General features: G+C 42.8%; 1 protein-coding gene across 1 annotated transcript in view; it reads right to left on the bottom strand.

The window, feature by feature from the left end:
* The window catches only part of ralgapa1 (Ral GTPase activating protein catalytic subunit alpha 1), a gene marked incomplete at its 5' end in the record, with an annotated part of 190,681 nt that overhangs the window by 100,115 nt on the left and 70,237 nt on the right, over positions 1-20,329 (bottom strand). The window contains 8 exons of the mRNA XM_083633920.1: positions 610-793; positions 4,078-4,215; positions 4,428-4,496; positions 4,789-4,899; positions 6,615-6,723; positions 13,526-13,584; positions 18,085-18,210; positions 18,920-19,048. Coding sequence (XP_083490046.1) covers positions 610-793; positions 4,078-4,215; positions 4,428-4,496; positions 4,789-4,899; positions 6,615-6,723; positions 13,526-13,584; positions 18,085-18,210; positions 18,920-19,048 — 925 coding nt within the window. The remainder of the gene's footprint in view (positions 1-609; positions 794-4,077; positions 4,216-4,427; positions 4,497-4,788; positions 4,900-6,614; positions 6,724-13,525; positions 13,585-18,084; positions 18,211-18,919; positions 19,049-20,329) is intronic.

Genomic DNA, 20,329 nt, shown 5'->3' with positions numbered 1-20,329 from the left:
ATTAATATTATCGATATTATATGTGTGTTATATTATCTTCATGTGTGCGTTTATGCATGCGCTCGCGAAAAACACAAACATTATGCGTAACATTACGCGCAACGTTACGCGTAATGTTAGGCGGGGTGCAGCAGATCGCGTACGCGTGCGTGTGCACACATGACCATTACAAGTCAATGGGGTAACTACATGACACCTCAAGCATTGCTTTGCTACACAGGCGTCAAAGCATGCGTGTGTGACGCGTTCAGTCGATAGCTGCGCATGTTTATTGAGTCGTTTGGACCTCCATACACACACGTGTGCGCGCACACACACACACACACACTCTCTCACACGCACGCACGCACACCCCCAAACGTCTCTTTACCTTCAGTAATGGGCAGCATTTTGGTGGATGGCTCTGGGTTCCAGATTTTGTCTGTGCGTGTGTGTGTGCATGCGAGCGCGCGCAAGTGTGCGTTCGCGCGTGTGTGTGTGTGTGTGTGTGTGTGTGCAAGTGTGCGTTCTCCACCGACATCATCTGCTTTGGTCTGTTTTTTCACTGCTATTATGATCCATATTGATGCACATCATGTTATTTCCATGACGTGGTGGAGTGCTGTGTACCTTCAGTGAGTGGCTGCAGTTTGCTGGAGCGCTCGGAGTCGGGGCTGTGCAGCGGCTCTGGTTCTCGGAGGTTCTCCAGGGGCAGGAACGGGTCGTAGTCTGAGCTCAGCAGGTCCGACAGTTGCATGGGGAAATACTTGGGGCTGCTGAAGGAATGGGCTCCGTACACACAGCCGTGCAAAACCTAGACACAGAAGCGGACAGAGATGAGAGAGAAAACAGAGCCAACACTAAGAGACACAAGCTACAGCACTCTGGATTCATGATGAGATCGGATTCGGCACGTCATCGGTGTCAGCCGATAAAGGCTTTCAAATGGAATATCTGCATCTGGGGAGAGCCGAAACTGTCTCTGAAGTGGAGGAAGCCATCATGCCTCTGTGTGTTGTGAAATCCACGCTTGTTTCCCTTCCATGTTGCCCTTCCCACGTTTAAAAATAGACAGAGAGCGACCATGCAAGGCTTGCAAGCAGCGGTGGAGTGAGCTTGAGAATGAATGAGAGAGAGGGAGCGGCCGTGGCTGTGAAATGAATTAAAAGCGATTTTATGTTTTTTATTTTCTTTATTTCCCCCCCGATTTTTTATCCTCCATTAGTGCTAATTTTAATTTATTTCTCCTGGTTGCTGCTCCACCCTCCGCCAATCTGGGGAGAGCCGAAACTGGCTCCATGCTTCCTCCGAGACATGGGCAGTAGCCAGCCGCTTCTTTTCACCTGACAGGGGAAGAATCACCGGTAGGACAGAGCACAGGTTCATCTTTCTTTCGAATTTCAGTATCAGACAAAACACTTTCTGCCTCAAACAAGGAAAAAGAATATTGCGAATTTGAGGAAATTTGAACACCATCGTGAAGTTTGCAGACGACACAGCAGTCGTGGGGCTGATCTCGGGGGGCGACGAGACGGCCTACAGAGAGGAGGTGGGGGCCCTGGAACAATGGTGCCAGGACAACCACCTCTCTCTGAACGTCTCCAAGACCAAGGAGGTCATTGTAGACTACAGGAGGGGGGGGGGGGGGGGGCACACCCCCCCCAATCACCATCAACGGCACAGTGGTGGAAAGGGTGGACAGCTTCAAGTACCTGGGAGTCAACATCCACCAGGACCTGACTTGGGCCGGCCACACCGCCACTGTTGTCAAAAAGGCCCAACAGCGAATACACGGACTCAGGCGCCTGAAGAAATTTGGGCTAAGGCCAGAAATCCTTAGTGACTTCTACAGAGGCACGATTGAAAGCCTGCTGACTGGCTGCTTCACCACCTGGTACGGGAACTGTACCACCATGGACCGCAGGGCGCTACGGAGAGTGAGACGCACGGCCCAGCACGTAACAGGATGTGAGTTGCCAGAACTGCATGAACTGTATAAACAGCGGTGCCTCAGGAGGTCCCTGAAGATCATCAAAGACACAAACCATCCCCACAACAGCCTGTTCTCCCGGTTACCCTCAGGGAGAAGATACAGGGTTCCAAAAGCACGCACAAATCGCTTGAGGAACAGTTTCTTCCCGCAGGCCACGAGACTCCTTAACATACACAAATAGTGTAGTAGCCATACTGTACCGTACTGTAGCTGCTACCATTACGTATGTCTAATGTTTAATTGTATGTTTAATAAGGAATATGCTATTTGCACCTGTATGTCAAATACGGCGAATTTAAAACGCCGAGTTTAATTGTATGTTTAATAAGGAATATGCTATTTGCACCTGTATGTCAAATACGCCGAATTTAAAATGTTTAAGCACGTCTAAAGTATGCACATGACATGTGCACCTATGTGCAGTGAATATGCCACTGTCTCTGACTTGTCTTATCACTATACTGCCTTACTGCTTGTTGTGTCTCTTGTTGTTTTTGCACTCATATGCCCTGTTATATTTGTGCTATGTTGTAAACGGAGTCCACAGCACAAGAATTTCACACGTGATACTTGTACCATGGAGTGACAATAAAAAATCTTGAATCTTGAGCTAAATATTCAGTTTCCACTAAGCCTTTGGACATGAGGGATGGGCATTTTAAGTAATTTCAATAATCGAGTAACCAGGTATTCGGAAAAAGAGAAAAAGAGAAAAAGTGTGTGTGTGTGTGTGTGTGTGTGTGTGTGTGTGTGTGTGTTGGGGGGGGGGGGTGTCGGTGGGGAAACCGTTGTTTTAAATACATCCATGGTGGTAAACACGAGCGGACTAAAACTTTGGCTATGCTAAGCAGTTAAGTTTGTATGATGGTAATGACAGAGCAGGGGTAATGGGCTGTTCACACATAACATTAGCATTTTGACATGGGGAAAGCGCTGCCTGGAACACTTTTGTAGTGCGAGGGGGTGTAGTGGTGAATACAGAAGTGGGTAAACTATCCAAGGTGAGTAGTTTACCCACCTTGTTTTGCCTCATTTATTTATACTAGGGTAGAGACTCTGGAGAAACTACCTTTTCCCCTTAACTCAACCTTGTCCTCTTCTCCCTACTTATACTCCCACCACTTACAGTATATAGCCTCAGCCAGGAAGGATTGCTCAAGTGGGGAAGAGAGAGGAAGGGACAGAATGTAGGGAAACAGTGGATGGATAAATCCAGAAGGAGGTGGTAATGCAACATAAAGGATGCCAACTGCCGTAAAACACCACAGAAGGATTGCTCAAGTGACATCACTGATCACTGATGACGTTAAGGATTGGAATCGATCCTGTGGCATTTGGATCGATTTTGTTATTATTAAAAAAAAATATATATATATATATTTTTTGGACTAGGTTTGGGTGGAATTCGTTCCTCCTCGCCCCACTCCATTGCACAGCCGACTAACGTGAGGTGGAGCTTCATATACCGGTAGTCTAGTTTTCTGGCCTTTGTGCCAACAAAACTGTTTTAAACATGGGGACAGCAGTGTTGGAGAGGAGACACATTGAAATAAAGAGTTCATTGAGGAGAACACGTTGTCTTTCGTATTTTCTGCCATAGGCATTCATTTTGTAAAAAAAAAAAAAAAATTGAAAATTGAAAATTTTCTAAGTATTAATATGATCGATAATCGATAATTGATCGTTAATTTTCACCGATTATCGATTTTGGAAAATTTTCAAAATGAACATCCCTACTGATGACATCACTTCCATCACAAATTGTGACAGACAGAGCTCGGACAGACACCGCCCACTTAGCCAATTTTAACTACCGTAAGATAGGTGATCTGAATTCTGACTGGCTGATCTGTAAACTCTCCGCCTCATTTCAAATAGGTGTGTTTACCCTCCACTACGCCCCTGTGCGAGACAAACGGACGGTGAAGGTGATCTGATGTTAGCTTAGCAGCTGTTAGCCTACCTCACTAACCCCGGTGCTCTCCGCTATTCTTGCACAAAAGTACTCTCAATGACCCATATATCTATTTATGTCAAAAACCCTCAAATTCACAAGGATTTCCAGGAGCCATGGGAGCTCTACACACAGTGTTCATCCTCCATACCTTATATATGCAGCTGAGCAGGGTTTTGGTGGGCTGGTCTCTGTCTGGAGGGCTGCTTGTGTTAACAGGCTGAAGGAGAGTCTTAGGAGGTAGAGCCATTACCCAGTCCAATAGGCACAACAGAAGAGACACTACCAGCTACAACACACACACACACACACACACACACGCACGCGCGCGCACGAGACAGATACACACATACACAGAGACATAAGATTATCTTTCAAGGCAAAACAGGCAATGTAGAGAATTAATGTGTGTGAAAGAGAGAGAGAGATGGAGTGTGTGTGTGTATGTGTGTGTATGTGTGTGTGTGTGTGTGTGTGTGCGCATGCGCATGCGTGTGTTACCCTCTTATCAAGTTCATGAGGAGAGGACTCAGTAGAAGGCAGCAGGTGCGTGATGGTGGCAATCAAAATCTGAGAAAGACAAAATCGGGAAAGATTGTCTGCTAGAGAAATATTAAAACATACTCATACTCAAACATAGACAATAAACTATAAATGCAGCATTTCTAAAGCCTTATTTAACTGTATTCAAGACATTTTAAGGCCATGATTTTTATCAAATGCCATTTAAGCCACCTTACAACTTTTTTCAGAACCTGCAGACACCATGATGCTGTCCAAACAAATACTGAACACTGGCCAGTGTTTTAAAATAATAATCATCATTTTATTGTAGAGAAGTGTCAGGAAATTTGTGCCTCACCTCTACGATCTTCTTGGGAGTGTCGGGGGGGAATTTCTGCAGATGGTCCACGTAACTGATCAGAAGGTGGAGGATGTCCGATGCCACCAATGCTACACTCTTATTAGGGTACTGCACAAAGAAACACACACTTAGGTATTCATGTCAATTCCCAGCATGATAATAACCACCATATTATATTACATATTCAGTAGGGGTGTAACGGTTCACAAAATTCACGGTTCGGTTCAGTTTGGTTCGATACGACACGACACAGTGGTGTCTTGATTTGGTGTGTTCGATACAGCAAAAAGGCAGAAATGCATTTATTGCCTTATTTACTTATTTATTTTATTATTTTCACAGTCTAGTTAAAAAAATGTTTTACACATTTTCATCTCAGTTTTGTTTAAGATGATATCCTTGTAGAAGACTTGCACTGTTCAGCACTGAAAGATTAGTTCAGTTGAACCTAAAGCTTCGTACCTAAACAGCTCAATACAAATAGGCATATTTTTACACCCCTAAGATTCAGGGGTCACATCAAGGGAAGTCCCCCCCCCTTGTCCACCCCCCTCCATCTCCCCATTTATACTCCTGGGAACAACTCATGTGGACAGCTTGCAAAGAGCATTTACATGCCTGCAAACAGTTCTGGACACATTTTCTTCCATCTGTTTTTCTGATCATGTGAATATCTAACAATTCACACTTGCACATTTGCTTCTAACATGTAAAGAAGCCATATCCTGATTCACACTTGCACATTTGCTTCTAACATGTAAAGAAGCCATATCCTGATTCACACTTGCACATTTGCTTCTAACATGTAAAGAAGCCATATCCTGATTTAATTTTCTGTTGTAGTATTCTCAATATGTTCTCTTGTAAATGTTGTATTATCTTCAATCCTCTGTTTATGTTTTGTTTGTATATCCTTCTCTCGGCTGTGATGATGAGCAACTTTCCCCACAAGCTTTCATTTGTATTTAGTGCTGAACAAAAGAGAGGAAACAGAGGCAAGAGGAGGAGGCGGCTCTAATCCTTTGAGCTTTGTGTCTGTGTGTGTCACAGAGCCCATGGCTGAGGCTACTGGCTGCTGCTATGAAGGCAAGAGATTCCAACGTGGACAAGATGTGTGTGTGTGTGTGTGTGTGTGTGTGTGTGTGTGTGTGTGTGTGTGACAGCTTGCAGCCTTATCTGTTGGATCACTCTATCTGAAGGAGTACCAAACATATTGACAGTCCAAGGTTTTCTCCCAGGGGTAAAGTGAGCGTGCGCGCGTGTGTGTGTGTGTGTGTGTGTGTGTGTGTATGTACAGTAGCTGTAGTGTCTTAGCAGACCATTGGCTGCCGATACACAAGCTAGGGATTCCAAGGTGGTGGACAAGGAGATTGTGTGTGTGTGCGTGTGTGTGTGTGTGTGTGTGTGTGTGTGTGTGTGTGTGTGCATGCGCGTGTGTCCAGAGCCACTTGGCTATAGATGAGACAGTACATCTTGGACTGTATCATTGTGATCCACAGACCTCCCATTCTAGTGGCCTGAAACACAAACAACTCTGCAGCAACACCGACCAATTCCACCAACACCAACAAGCGTTCCCAACAGGATTGTTCATACTTTGGCTCCTTACAGCCCGCCATGTTAGCCAAGTCCAACCTCCAACCAACCGCTATACAATTATTATCTATTCCCAAAACATTTGCCGACAGACATTCACTGCTAATTTTGGTGGGTGAAAATCCCCATTATCCCCATACTGCTCATCTCCAAATAGGTGGCCTTCAATGACATTGAAGTGTGACTGACCTTCAGAGTGACACAGATGACATTGAAGTGTGACTGACCTTCAGAGTGACACAGATGACATTGAGGGCGTCTTTAATCTGTGGGTGCTGAGTGCCATGAACCAGCTCCTCACACAGCCAGATACCCAGACTGCACAGAGCCACACACCTGGACACAGACAGAGAGACATTTTGCTTTAAACAACTTGAATTAGAACTTATGCCTATTAACCCTACAGCTAAGCAGATTGTATTTAGTTCATTGCCCTTTAGAATAAGTAAAAATCAATTTAAATATCTTGGAATATGGATTACTCACAATTTTAATTATCTTTATAAAGCTAACTTCCCCCCACTCATAGACACTCTCAAACAAGATCTGGAACGTTGGAACTTATTGTCATTTTCATTAGGAGGTAGAATCAACACCATTAAAATGAACGTATTGCCTAGGTTTTTATACCTGTTTCAATGTATACCAATTTTTGACAAAATCTTTTTTTCTGATTTTAGATAAGTTGATTTCTTCATTTATTTGGAATAAGAAGAATCCACGAATACGTAAGAGCGTACAGCGACATCGTGTAGATGGAGGATTATCATTACCCAACTTTCAATATTACTATTGGGCAGCCAATATACGCGTTATGGCTTATTGGCTTAAACCATCACAGGTGAGCAGTCCCAAATGGTTGCAACTGGAAAACATGTCATGCGGGCCCGCCTCTTTACATGCTTTACTTTGTTCCAAATTCCCATTGCCTGAACCTATATCCAGTTACTCTGTGAACCCAGTAGTCAAACACTCTATGAAAGTCTGGGCACAGTTTAGACGAGATTTTTCACTTAATCATTTATCAGTAAATGCCCCTATAACAAGAAATAATATGTTTAAGCCATCTATTATAGATGGCTCCTTCAATACCTGGGCCAAGAACGGACTAGCCAAATTAAAAGATTGATATATTAATGATAATTAATTGAATTAAAGTTTAAAATTTAAAATCCCCAACTTTCAGTTCTATAAATATTTACAGCTTCATAGTTTTGTATCTTCATGTTCGGTTCATTATCCATCATTACCGCCCAGCTCTCTCCTTGAATCTGTTTTGGAGCTTAGCTCTTACCCCAAAGGGAGTATTGGAAGGATCTATACCTCACTCAACTCTCACAATCTAGAACCCTTGATACATTTAAAAAATCAATGGGAGGAAGAATTAGATACAGATCTTTCTGAGGATGTATGGGAATCCATATTAGAAAAAATATTCTCCTCTTCAATTTGTTTAAAACATAAAGTCATACAATTCAAGATTGTACATAGGTACATTGGTCCAGGGCGAGATTGGCCAAATTTACACCAAACATGGATCCTAATTGTGATCGCTGTCAAACAACCCCAGCCACTTTATCACATATGTTTTGGCTTTGCCCAAAATTAGTAGATTTTTGGCATTCCATATTTAAAAAAAATTCTGATATATTGGAAATATCCATTGAACCTCTTGCCATAATTGCAATCTTTGGTGTGGTCCCGCATGATCTCTCCCTCAACCAATGCAGTAAAAAGATGATAGCGTTTGGTACACTTCTGGCTAGAAGACTTGTACTCCTTAAATGGAAAGACAAGTTTCCTCCAACTTTCAATCACTGGATCAGAGATCTTATGTATCATCTAACCCTAGAAAAAATCCGATATGCTACAAGGGGTTGTGCTCTCGACTTTTATACCATCTGGCAGCCAGTCCTGACCAGGTAGAGAAAATGGACGCTTCAAGCATTTCAAATGTATAGATTTACCCCCCCCCCCCCTCTCTCATATTTATTTTCATTCATCTGTTTTTGTTGTTGTTTTTGTTGTTGTTGTTTTTTTCCTCTTTCTTTTCTTTTTCTTTTATGTGTCTTTGTGTACTGATATACTGCGATGTATGACATGATGTATGTGGTGTAATAGGCTAGGGGTTCTCGTGGGATGGGTTTTTGTTTAAAAGTGTCAAGTGTATTTAAATCTGTATTTTGTATTTTGTATGATATACAGAAAACGAATAAAAAAACTTTGAAAAAAAAAAAAAACTTGAATTAAATGTAATTTGTTTACAGTCATCACTGACACATTTAAAAGAGTCAGGGCGGGACTGTTCACCTAAGCACAATACTAAAAATCTATTCATTGTCCACTACTGAACAAATAGCATCGTTATCACACCACTGATGCACAAATACATCCATGCTGGAGTTGGATATGCTATCTAAATATGGTGTTCCCTTGCCTCTGATGATAAAGGAATCGGATGATCTATCTAAACATGGTGTTACCTTGCCTCTGATGATAAAGGAGTCGGATGATCTATCTACCGTAAATTCCGGACTATAAGGTGCACCGGTGTATAAGCCGCACCTTCAAAGTTGACTATTTTTTTCTTATATAAGCCGCACCGGACTATAAGCCGCGGGTGTTTTAATGTTTTTTTTTTTTTTTTTTGTGTTTTAATGTTTAATTACCATATGTAAGGGTTCATGCACAGAGGGGATTGTAGAGGAAGCTCCCATTTATTAACATTTCAACAAAACAACATAACACAACACCACCTGTGTTGTTTTTTACAGTGCACACAGTGTCATACAGTGTCATACAGTGTGGTGAAAAGAGGGCAAGAGAGGAAATTAAAACTTATTATAGTTATATAGGATTTATAGTTAGAAAGAGTGCTAAAAAAGAGAGATTTTTTTTTTTTTTTTTTTTTTGAAAAAATCCATAGATAAGCCGCACCGTTATATAAGCCGCAGGGGCCAAAAAAGGCCAAAAAACGGGAAAAAAGGTGCGGCTTATAGTCCGGAATTTACGGTAAACATGGTGTTACCTTGCCTCTGATGATAAAGGAGTTGGATGATCTATCTAAACATGGTGTTACCTTGCCTCTGATGATAAAGGAGTTGGATGATCTATCTAAACATTAGGGGTGTGCCACCTTAGGCACCTCACGATTCGATTCGATTACGATTAAGGGTGCTACGATTCGATTATTAAACGATTACGATTAATCACGATTTTCGATGCATCTTTTTCACCAAACAGGATTTTTTTTAAGCAAGGTATATTTGTCAGTATCCATTAATTAAAGTACCGTAAATTCCGGACTATAAGACGCACCGGTCTATAAGCCGCGGGACCAAAATTGACTATTTTTTTCTTCTATAAGCCGCACCGGTCTATAAGCCGCGGGTGTTTTGATGTTTAATTACCATATGAAAGGGTTCGTGCACAGAGAGGAATGTCGGGAAAGAGATGGCTGTTTGGGGAAGCTCCCATTTATTAACATTTCAACAAAACAAAACAAAAGTCAGGTCACTAATCCCCAGACAAAATCACACAACAATAGGCTATATGTGCAGCAAACCTGTAACCAGAGAAGTCAAGTCACTAATCCTCGTCTTCCTCTTCTTCCTGCGTACTGAAACCACCAAAGTCCTCATCTTCAGTGTCGGAAATGAACAGGTTCAGGGTGGCTTCGTCAACCACTCTCCTCTCTCCTTCATTGTCACTCAAAACCAACGAACTCCTCTTCGTCACTGTCGGCATCGAACAGCCTCTGAAGCCTCTGACGGCCCTCAGCGCCAGCTGTGGCGGCGTCATCCTCTTCATCCCGCAGCAGTCCAGCGTTTTGGAACCCGTTGGTGATTGTGGATGTTTTCACACTCCTATAATATTCCGTGCTGAGACAGTTCCTCCTGCTGCACCGTCCAACGCCTCACCATTGACTCATCGATGCCCAGGTTACGCGCGGCTGCTCTGTTTCCCTCTTTTAATGCGAGATTGACTGCTTTCAACTTGAAAGCTGCGTCGTGTGAATTTCTGCGTACCTTCCCCATGGTAATAATAATAATAATAATAATAATAGCTTAGATTTATATAGCGCCTTTCAAGGAACCCAAGGCGCTTCACAGAGCACAAGATGATGAACACACATAGAAGACAACAAGGAACAACAAAGAACAGAAAAGACTAGTTGTGGAAGGCTGTGTTGAACAGGTGAGTTTTGAGTAGAGTTTTGAAGGTAGCCAGTGATGCGGCATTGCGGATTTCGGCTGGGAGAGAGTTCCAAAGGGTGGGGGCAGCCACGCTGAAGGCTCTGGCCCCAAAGGTCCGCAGGCGGGAGTGGGGGATGGAGAGGAGACCCGAGTTGGAGGACCTCAGGTTTCGGGACGGGGTGTAGGGTTGCAGGAGATCAGACAGGTACTGGGGGGCGAGGGCGTGGAGGGATTTATAGGTGAGGAGATGGATCTTATACAGGATACGGGACTTGACCGGGAGCCAGTGGAGGTGGATGAGGGTGGGAGTGATGTGCTGCCAGGGTTTGGTGCGGGTCAGAACCCTGGCAGCTGAGTTCTGTACATATTGGAGCCTGTCCAGGGTTTTGTTGGGAACCCCGAACAGGACTCCGTTACAGTAGTCCAGGCGGGAGGTGATGAAGGCGTGTATGAGGGTTTCAGCGACGGAATCAGAGAGTGATGGCCGGAGTCGGGAGATGTTTCTGAGGTGGTAGAAGGCAGATTTGGTGATGGTTTTGATGTGGGAGTGGAAGGAGAGAGTGGAGTCAAGGATGACGCCCAGGTTGCGGACTTCAGTGGATGGTGAAGTGGATGGTAAGTGAGAGTGTTGCTTCTACTGCTCGTTCTCATGCTGTCGAGAACGAGCAAAGCTTTTTTTTGGTGAAAGAATCCTCCAGGGCGCTTCTTGTTAACAGTCCGAGTGAGTGGCAGGTCGAACGTCAAAGGCACTTCATCCATATTTATGATCTGCTCCGGTTCGATGGAATATTCCTTGATCTTCCTTTGTGTGAATTCGCCGAAGTTTGTGATTTTCTCCTGGTAGTCGGGGGAGGGAGTTGATGGCCGAGTGGCCGTTTGCTTACCGTAATTACCATATGTAAGTGGTCACGCACAGAGGGGATTGTCGGGAAAGAGATGGCTGTTTGAGGAAGCTCCCATTTACCGTATTACCGTAACATTTCAACAAAACAACATAACACAACACCACCGTTGTTTATTTTTACAGTGCACACAGTGTCCGCGGTGTGGTGAAAAGAGGGCAAGAGAGGAAATTAAAACAGAAGTGGATTTATAGTTAGAAAGAGTGCTAAAAAAGAGAGATTTTATTTGTATTTTTTTTTTTTTTTCTGAAAAAATCCATAGATAAGACGCACCGTTATATAAGCCGCAGGGGCCAAAAAACGGGAAAAAAGCCGCGGCTTATAGTCCGGAATTTACGGTAAACAAACAAATGTACCTCCATTATCTTCAGTTGCGACTGAAGTCCACGCATCACATGTTACAGCCACCCTGCATGCTTTCTTCAGTGATTCCAGTTTCCAGTACTTCGGTTTTGGTCTCGTTTTACAGTTAAGGAACTGCTTTCCGGGCGGAATACCGTATTTTTTGCAAATAAAGCAAAAAAAAAATTGCAAAAAATTTTTTTTTTTTTTTTTTGCAAATCGATAATCGAACATTGTGAATCGATTTTAATCGTCACGTGACTATTCGCGATGCATTGATTATACGATTAATCGGCACACCCCTACTAAACATGGTGTTACCTTGCCTCTGATGATAAAGAGGTTGGGTGATCTATCTAAACATGGTGTTACCTTGCCTCTGATGATAAAGGAGTTGGATGATCTATCTAAACATGGTGTTACCTTGCCTCTGATGATAAAGAGGTTGGGTGATCTATCTAAACATGGTGTTACCTTGCCTCTGATGATAAAGGAGTTGGATGATCTATCTAAATATGGTGTTACGTTACCTTGCCTCTGATGATAAAGGAGTTGGATGATCTATCTAAATATGGTGTTACGTTACCTTGCCTCTGATGATAAAGAGGTTGGGTGATCTATCTAAACATGGTGTTACCTTGACTCTGATGATAAAGGAGTTGGATGATCTATCTAAACATGGTGTTACCTTGCCTCTGATGATAAAGGAGTTGGATGATCTATCTAAACATGGTGTTACCTTGCCTCTGATGATAAAGAAGTTGGATGATCTATCTAAACATGGTGTTACCTTGCCTCTGATGATAAAGGAATTGGATGATCTATCTAAACATGGTGTTACCTTGCCTCTGATGATAAAGAAGTTGGATGATCTATCTAAACATGGTGTTACCTTGACTCTGATGATAAAGGAGTTGGATGATCTATCTAAACATGGTGTTACCTTGCCTCTGATGATAAAGGAGTTGGATGATCTATCTAAACATGGTGTTACCTTGCCTCTGATGATAAAGGAGTTGGATGATCTATCTAGTGTTCCCTTGACTCTGATGATAAAGAAGTTGGATGATCTATCTAAACATGGTGTTACCTTGACTCTGATGATAAAGGAGTTGGATGATCTATCTAAACATGGTGTTACCTTGCCTCTGATGATAAAGGAGTTGGATGATCTATCTAAACATGGTGTTACCCTGCCTCTGATGATAAAGGAGTTGGATGATCTATCTAAACATGGTGTTACCTTGCCTCTGATGATAAAGGAGTTGGATGATCTATCTAAACATGGTGTTACCTTGCCTCTGATGATAAAGGAGTTGGATGATCTATCTAAATATGGTGTTACGTTACCTTGCCTCTGATGATAAAGGAGTTGGATGATCTATCTAAACATGGTGTTCCCTTGACTCTGATGATAAAGAGGTTGGATGATCTATCTAAACATGGTGTTCCCTTGAATCTGATGATAAAGGAGTTGGATGATCTATCTAGTGTTCCCTTGACTCTGATGATAAAGAAGTTGGATGATCTATGATGAAAAAGTGTTGGGGGTTTGTTATGATACACATTAAATACACAAACTTGAACAAGCACACAGACACAGACACACGTAAACCACATACACACACACACACACACACACACACACACACACACACACGTAAACCACACACACAGACACATACTCTCTGCACCTACCTAGCAGGAGCGGAGGGTTCGTCTCTAGCGGAGGTCAGGATGTGTCTGATAATGTGCTCCTGAAATACAAAGCGTACAAAAAACAAACAAAGTTAATGTGCATAACACCTGACCACGCCCACCACTAGGCAATTTGTTCCCAATCATTGTCAGCGCATAATTTCTCCTTTGGATCCCAAGGAGGGGGGTGGGGGTGGAAAAAATAAAAATAATAATTATCCTCCGGGTATGTATAATGGATCGGCATTCCGAATGCTCAAAACCTGTAATTGTTTTTCAGGTGATGGAAAAAACTACTCAAATCAAATCACACATCATTACAATATGAGGTGTTCTATACGCTATAAACACACACAGACAGCACCATCGTGTGCGCGCACACACACGCACACAAACACCCGTCTAGTCCCTGTGGCCAGGTCTAATGGCCGTTTAGTGATTCAAAAGCAGATTTTGTCGTGTAGGAAAGCAGCGAGCTGCCCTGAGACACCACCACGCATGGTATTAACTGTTTACACAACAACAATGTTGCTTTGGACTGTTAGCAGAATGACTGATGAGACATTACCCTGTTAGCTCACCTCCTACAGGTTTCCTTTGGAAAGTGCTAGGGACAACTTCCAGTTTGTCCAACTAGGAGACCTGCTGTCACGGTGAGGGTCACAAGCGATCATGCTTACATGAAGAGAAAATATAGCTATGCTACCTTTCTTTGCTGGATATACATCACTAGCCTACAATTAATTCATTCATTAATCAACCCAATTCTTGCAACAACTTGCTTCACTCATGTCAACCATTTACATATGAATCCAATATGAATAGAAACTCATCCATTTGGATGCTGATTCTCTCAAAGTTTCATCAGAACTGAAGCGGTGGTGTCGCAGGTATAGTTAAATGTTTGATCTTTAATTATAGCACCCTCATTAAGCCAATCAGTATCATTTGTAAGGACAGCTGGATTTGTGTCATAATGTTCATATCAAACAGACTTGTGGTGTAGGAGCTACAGTAGGGCTCTGACTTTTGCTTATGTGCCAAGATGTTACCCTTCCAACTAATTTGTCAAAATTGCACCGATGGTGTAGAAGTTATGGAATTTCAAATATATATATTTTTTTTTACCTTTAATTATAGTGCCCCCATCTGGCCAATCAGTGTAATGATTTTTAAACACAGTGTCAACATGCGTCATCCCTCCGCGTTTGGTCAAAATCAGAGCAATGATGTCAGATATCACGTTTGTCGGACCGATACAACCTTCTGCAACATCAACATTGCTAGTGTTGCTAATGTTGTGACTCACAATACAAGTTGCAGCTAATTGCAACTGGCTTGCCTCCTCAACATATCTACACCCTCCACTAGTGATACCCAGAACCCACCGGGTCCCGCGGTCTGGGTTGGCAAATTAGGAAAATATCACGGGCGGGGCAGGCTCAGAACGTGACAAAGCAACATTATTAAATAATTTAGTTAGAGCAGTGAAACATGCAGACTAACCCTTTATTAAAGACGTGAACTCTCTCTCTCACACGTACACACAGTCAGACAGACAAGGCAAGTCTAAAGCCGACTGCACCTGCTGCACTCTCTACTATAGTCAAGTCAAGTCAAGTTTATTTGTATAGCACATTTCATACACAGAGGCAATTCAAAGTGCTTCACATAAAATGGTTGACAGGAAAATAAAAGAAAAGAAGAGAGTAAGATGGACATTTAAAAGCATCACAGCAAAACCTTAAAAAAAAGAGTATAAAAAGTGCATTAGAATAAACGAAAAGAAGAAATAAAATGGACATTTAACAAAACTTTAAAAAAGAGTATAAAAAGTGCCATAAGCAACAGGCGCAGCAGTTGCAGAAAGAGGACTCATTGGGTTTGCATAGTAGCTGTCAGCAGTTAAAAGCGACGGTAAACATAAAAGTCTTTAGTCTATTTTTAAAAGTAAGTAAGGTTGGGGCAGATCTGAGGTCTTCAGGCATTTTGTTCCAGCTAGCAGAAGCATAGTGGGTAAATGCAGCCTTCCCGTGATTTGATTTGATCCTAGGGACAGTTAATAAGCTGGACCCTGTTGACCTATACCTATATACCTATACCTATGTATAGCCTACATCAGGGATGGGCAACTTTGATGATAGAGAGGACCACAAAAAAATGCCCTCCAGAGGGCCAGATTTTGCTGAGGGCTGGGGGCCGAACGGCGCATTTGAAGCCAGCTTTAGAGCAATAACTCATATTAAATTAACAGTTGTGATGTCATTATTCAGTCATAACCACCAATATTTGATCCTTTTCTCACTCACTCCTATGTCACCACCTGCTCTCCCTGCAGGGCTTGAAATTAACGTTTTTGACCACCTGCCAATATGGCTGCTAAATTTTAAAGTTACCAGCCAATTAGAATTTCCACTGGCCAAAATGTTTTTCTTGAAATAAACCAGAATATGAGTGGGTTAATTGAAGCATAAGTATCAGTGGCCTGATACTTATGCTTGAGTGATTCTCAAAGCCTGTGTTGAGGGTCACATGAACAAAAATGCACTCTTGAAGCTAAATAAATCCAAAACCAACGAGTTAATTATTTAAAAAAATACTTCAATGTAGAACAGTCATTTCTTACACATGAGATTACTTTTAGCCTTTTAGTCATAAAGATTATTGAAAGATATTCCATATTCCAGACTGAAATGCTATAACAGAAGTTTGGCCAGAATGATATGAACATTTGGACACTTATTCAGCGGGTATCTTGCATGTTGCGTTCAGGTGCACTGTAAAAAAAGAAAAGAAATGCAATTCCAGCACGGGCTACGCGGCCGCTGGCCGCCGCCAGTTGCCCAACCCTGGCCTACATGGTAGAGTAAAGAAACGTTTCAAATGAGGTAGCCTATGTGCCCTCAGAACAAACATTTTGGAAGGATTATTCGCTGTAATTATTATTTGAAGTGTCCATAAAACGAATCCCACCGCAGATTTTCTGTGTCAAGTCCACTGTGATCTATTTGTTAACTTTACTGCAACGTGACCAATTGAGAGCGCATGAGTTAATTAAAAGAAATTGGAAAGAATAAGAACTGTTTCTGTTAGGGGTGTCACGGTACACAAAAGTCACGGTTCGGTACGTACCTCGGTTTTGGGGTCATGGTTCGGCACGAATACGGTACAACGGAGAAAAAAGGCAACAAATCCCAAATTCTGTTTTTTTCCCTTTGAATTTTTCTGAATTCTGTGTTTTGCTTTTTACCCTCATTTTACCATCAGAAATAGTGTCTAATAAGTGGGAATGAATAAATGTCCACAATTTAATAAGATCTAGGCAATGCACACAAAAAGGTTTTACTCTAGAGCAGTGATTTTCAAAGTGTGGGGTGCGCCTCCCTCTCAGATGTCTGTATTCCAGCTGTTTGGCAAAGGCATTTCCCCCAGCTTTAAATCTTTATACAAGTTTGTAAACAGAGTGCATGTGGAGTAGCCTAATACTCCCACCCACCCCTCCCCCACTGTAGTTGTCAGATAGCGGGTGGCTTTCACTTTCCCAAGTAGGCTAACGTTAGTGGATGCGAGTTTTGTTTACCATAATGATTACGTTTGGTCATCATAATGGATTATTGGAACATGACAAGGAGTCATCCCCTCTTCCTCACCGCATCTTGCTTGTCATCTCACGCGATGTAAGTTGCTTGTTTACAAGTTAACAGCTTTGTCAGTGCTATGTAACCTGTAGCTGCGCATCGTTATAGGTGTGCATCTCGGCATTAGCAAGCTTACCTCATTGGCTTGATGTTGACAGAATTTGCAAAACAGCTTATCGGCAGAGTCATAAAAGTCATTAGGATACTGCTCTGCACTTGCTTTTTTGAGGCTTGGAAGCTACGGCTTGTAAACACGCTGGAGCGACCCCTGGTAATGTTTCCTCTCCACAAAATATTCCATTCAGTGAATGTCGATTTCTATGGTCCTTGTGTTGTTTTGGTGTGTCTTCTCCTGTGGCGTTTATGGCGTTCAAACAGCATTTAGGTGCTTTACCACCACCTTTTGGATTCGACGTATTCGTCGTGTCGCTTCATGCACCGAACTGTGACGCCCATACCGTGAATTCACGGGACGAATACACGTACCGTGACACCCCTAGTTTCTGTAGCATACCTCTACCTCCATTTGAAGACCTTGAATTAATTGAAGACAGACCGATAATAGCTGAGTTTGTAACGCCAACGAGAAAGAACCCATAACATGAAAGCAGCCGCGCAACGCTAGTATCCAAACTGTCATCGTGCACGCATGTGTGTGTCTGTCTGAGAGAGAGAGAGAGAGAGAGAGAGGGGGGGGGGATAGAGTTTGGACACGTTGGAGAGCTCTACTGCTCTCCTCCTGAGTCCGGAGACATATTACATTAAATTGGCCGTTTGCGGGCTGCTGGGTTGGGCTTTTTCAGATATTTCAACAGGCCGGGCGGTGCGGACTGGCTCCAATGGGTTGGTGCGGGCATTATAAAACCCTGACCCGCGCATCACTACCCCCCACCCCCCATCCAAAATATTTCTTCTGTTTACCTTGACGTCGGTGAACTTGTTGAGGACCACTTCGGCTGTGGTGGGGTGGAGCGCCGGCAGCTCCTCATACAGGTTGGGGAAACACACCAGAGACCCCAGCAGGATCTGGGCCTCCACTCTGGGAGCCTGCAGGGATGGAAGAGAAGAAGCAGAGGGAAAGAAAGAAGGGTGGAAGGGAGGGAGAGATTAAAGTAACACCGGACATGCCATATATTTGGAAGCTAAATGCTCTCTAAAGTTGTGTGCATGTGTGACTTTATGCTGTGTCTCCAATGAATGACTGTATACTATACTGTGTGTGCATGTGTCTGACTGTGTGTGTTTGGCTGTATTAATACTATACTGTGTGTGCATGTGTCTGACTGTGTGTGTTTGGCTGTATTAATACTATACTGTGTGTGCATGTGTCTGACTGTGTGTGTTTGGCTGTATTAATACTATACTGTGTGTGCATGCGTCTGACTGTGTGTGTTTGGCTGTATTAATACTATACTGTGTGTGCATGTGTCTGACTGTGTGTGTTTGGCTGTATTAATACTATACTGTGTGTGCATGTGTCTGACTGTGTGTGTTTGGCTGTATTAATACTATACTGTGTGTGCATGTGTCTGACTGTGTGTGTTTGGCTGTATTAATACTATACTGTGTGTGCATGCGTCTGACTGTGTGTGTTTGGCTGTATTAATACTATACTGTGTGTGCATGTGTCTGACTGTGTGTGTTTGGCTGTATTAATACTATACTGTGTGTGCATGTGTCTGACTGTGTGTGTTTGGCTGTATTAATACTATACTGTGTGTGCATGTGTCTGACTGTGTGTGTTTGGCTGTATTACATTAAGCGATGAGCAGTCGGTGACTCTCTCCGCAGCAATGATGAAGTCCAGGATCAACATGGTGGCTCCAGGCAGACCGATACTGAAGAATCTGGGACTGCAGTGCTTGATGATGGTGTTCACTATGTCCTGGACACACACACACACACGCACACACACACGAACACACACACACACGCACGCACCCACACACAAAGAATCACACACAAAGAATCACACAATTATATTTTAGCCCAGGTATCTTGGTGAAATGTTAGTCTGTTACATCGTCCCTGGTGCAGTTCCCACTCATTACAGTAAAAAAGAAAAGAAAAAAGAAACTGGTTATATATTATTTGATCATGATGAGTAGCCTCTGTTCATAATGTAACAGCTAGACATATGCATATAAGCATGCAGTGTTGTGCAAGTTCACACTTCACAAGAGCTAGCTCAAAGTTCAGTTAATCAATCAATCAATCATTTTAATACATGTCCCAGAAGGGCACTTTGGTTTACATCAGGCAGCAGTGGTTATTACCATTCTACTCCCTTCTGCCAGGTCGCAGCGTGCGCTGACACAGATTAAAATGAACTAAAATAGTTCACGCTCAAAGTTCACAATTTTGAACTAAGCACACAGTCCCTGAAAATCAGCCGTTCACCTTATCTCTCTCTCTCTCTCCTTTTAAGATACTCCAAGCAATAGAATCACCAATATTGCAGATGATCGTTGTCACTGTTTCTAAACGTTGTAGCATGTACCACACACACACACACACACACACACACACACACACACACACACACACACCTGTGTGTGTGTGTGTGTGTGTGTGTGTTTATGTGGAGCTGCCTGAGCCCCGCTGGCGGTAGACAGAGAGAAGCAGAGACAGAAGCAGCGCAGTGAAATTACAGCTAAATGTGTATTTTTTTCCTCGTGTAAATTACCACATGCATATAAACACAATGGCCAATTATCGAGGTCAGAGAAGAGAGCTGTTAACTCTTGCGGGAGTTAACCACGCGTCACGTTCATTAGTTGCAAACAGCTGCGTACAGTTCACGCCTTCACCAATATGAGCTCATTCAATGAACGGCGCTCTTTTAGCGTGTTCATGCACAACACTGCATACATGTTAAAGACCCTGGCAAGCCAAATGGACCAAAAACATCCAACTATGTAATTTAGGGTCTTATGTGCCAAATTGTAAGCATCAAAAGGTTGTAGACATTAGTTTCAACCCAAATCCTAAATATTGCCATTGCCCTGTTATTACTGTTTAATGAGGTTGTGGTTGGAGTGGGCTGTACTTAGGGCTGTTATTACTGTTTACTGAGGTTGTGGTTGGAGTGGGCGGTACTTGGGCTGTTATTACTGTTTACTGAGGTTGTGGTTGGAGTGGGCGGTACTTAGGTCTGTTATTACTG

This window comes from Poromitra crassiceps (genome assembly GCF_964638095.1).
Source record: "Poromitra crassiceps genome assembly, chromosome: 3".
NCBI classification, from domain to species: Eukaryota; Metazoa; Chordata; class Actinopteri; order Beryciformes; family Melamphaidae; genus Poromitra; species Poromitra crassiceps.
The sequence above is the reverse complement of the archived record's forward strand: the minus strand, read 5'-3'. Positions and strand labels throughout refer to the sequence as shown.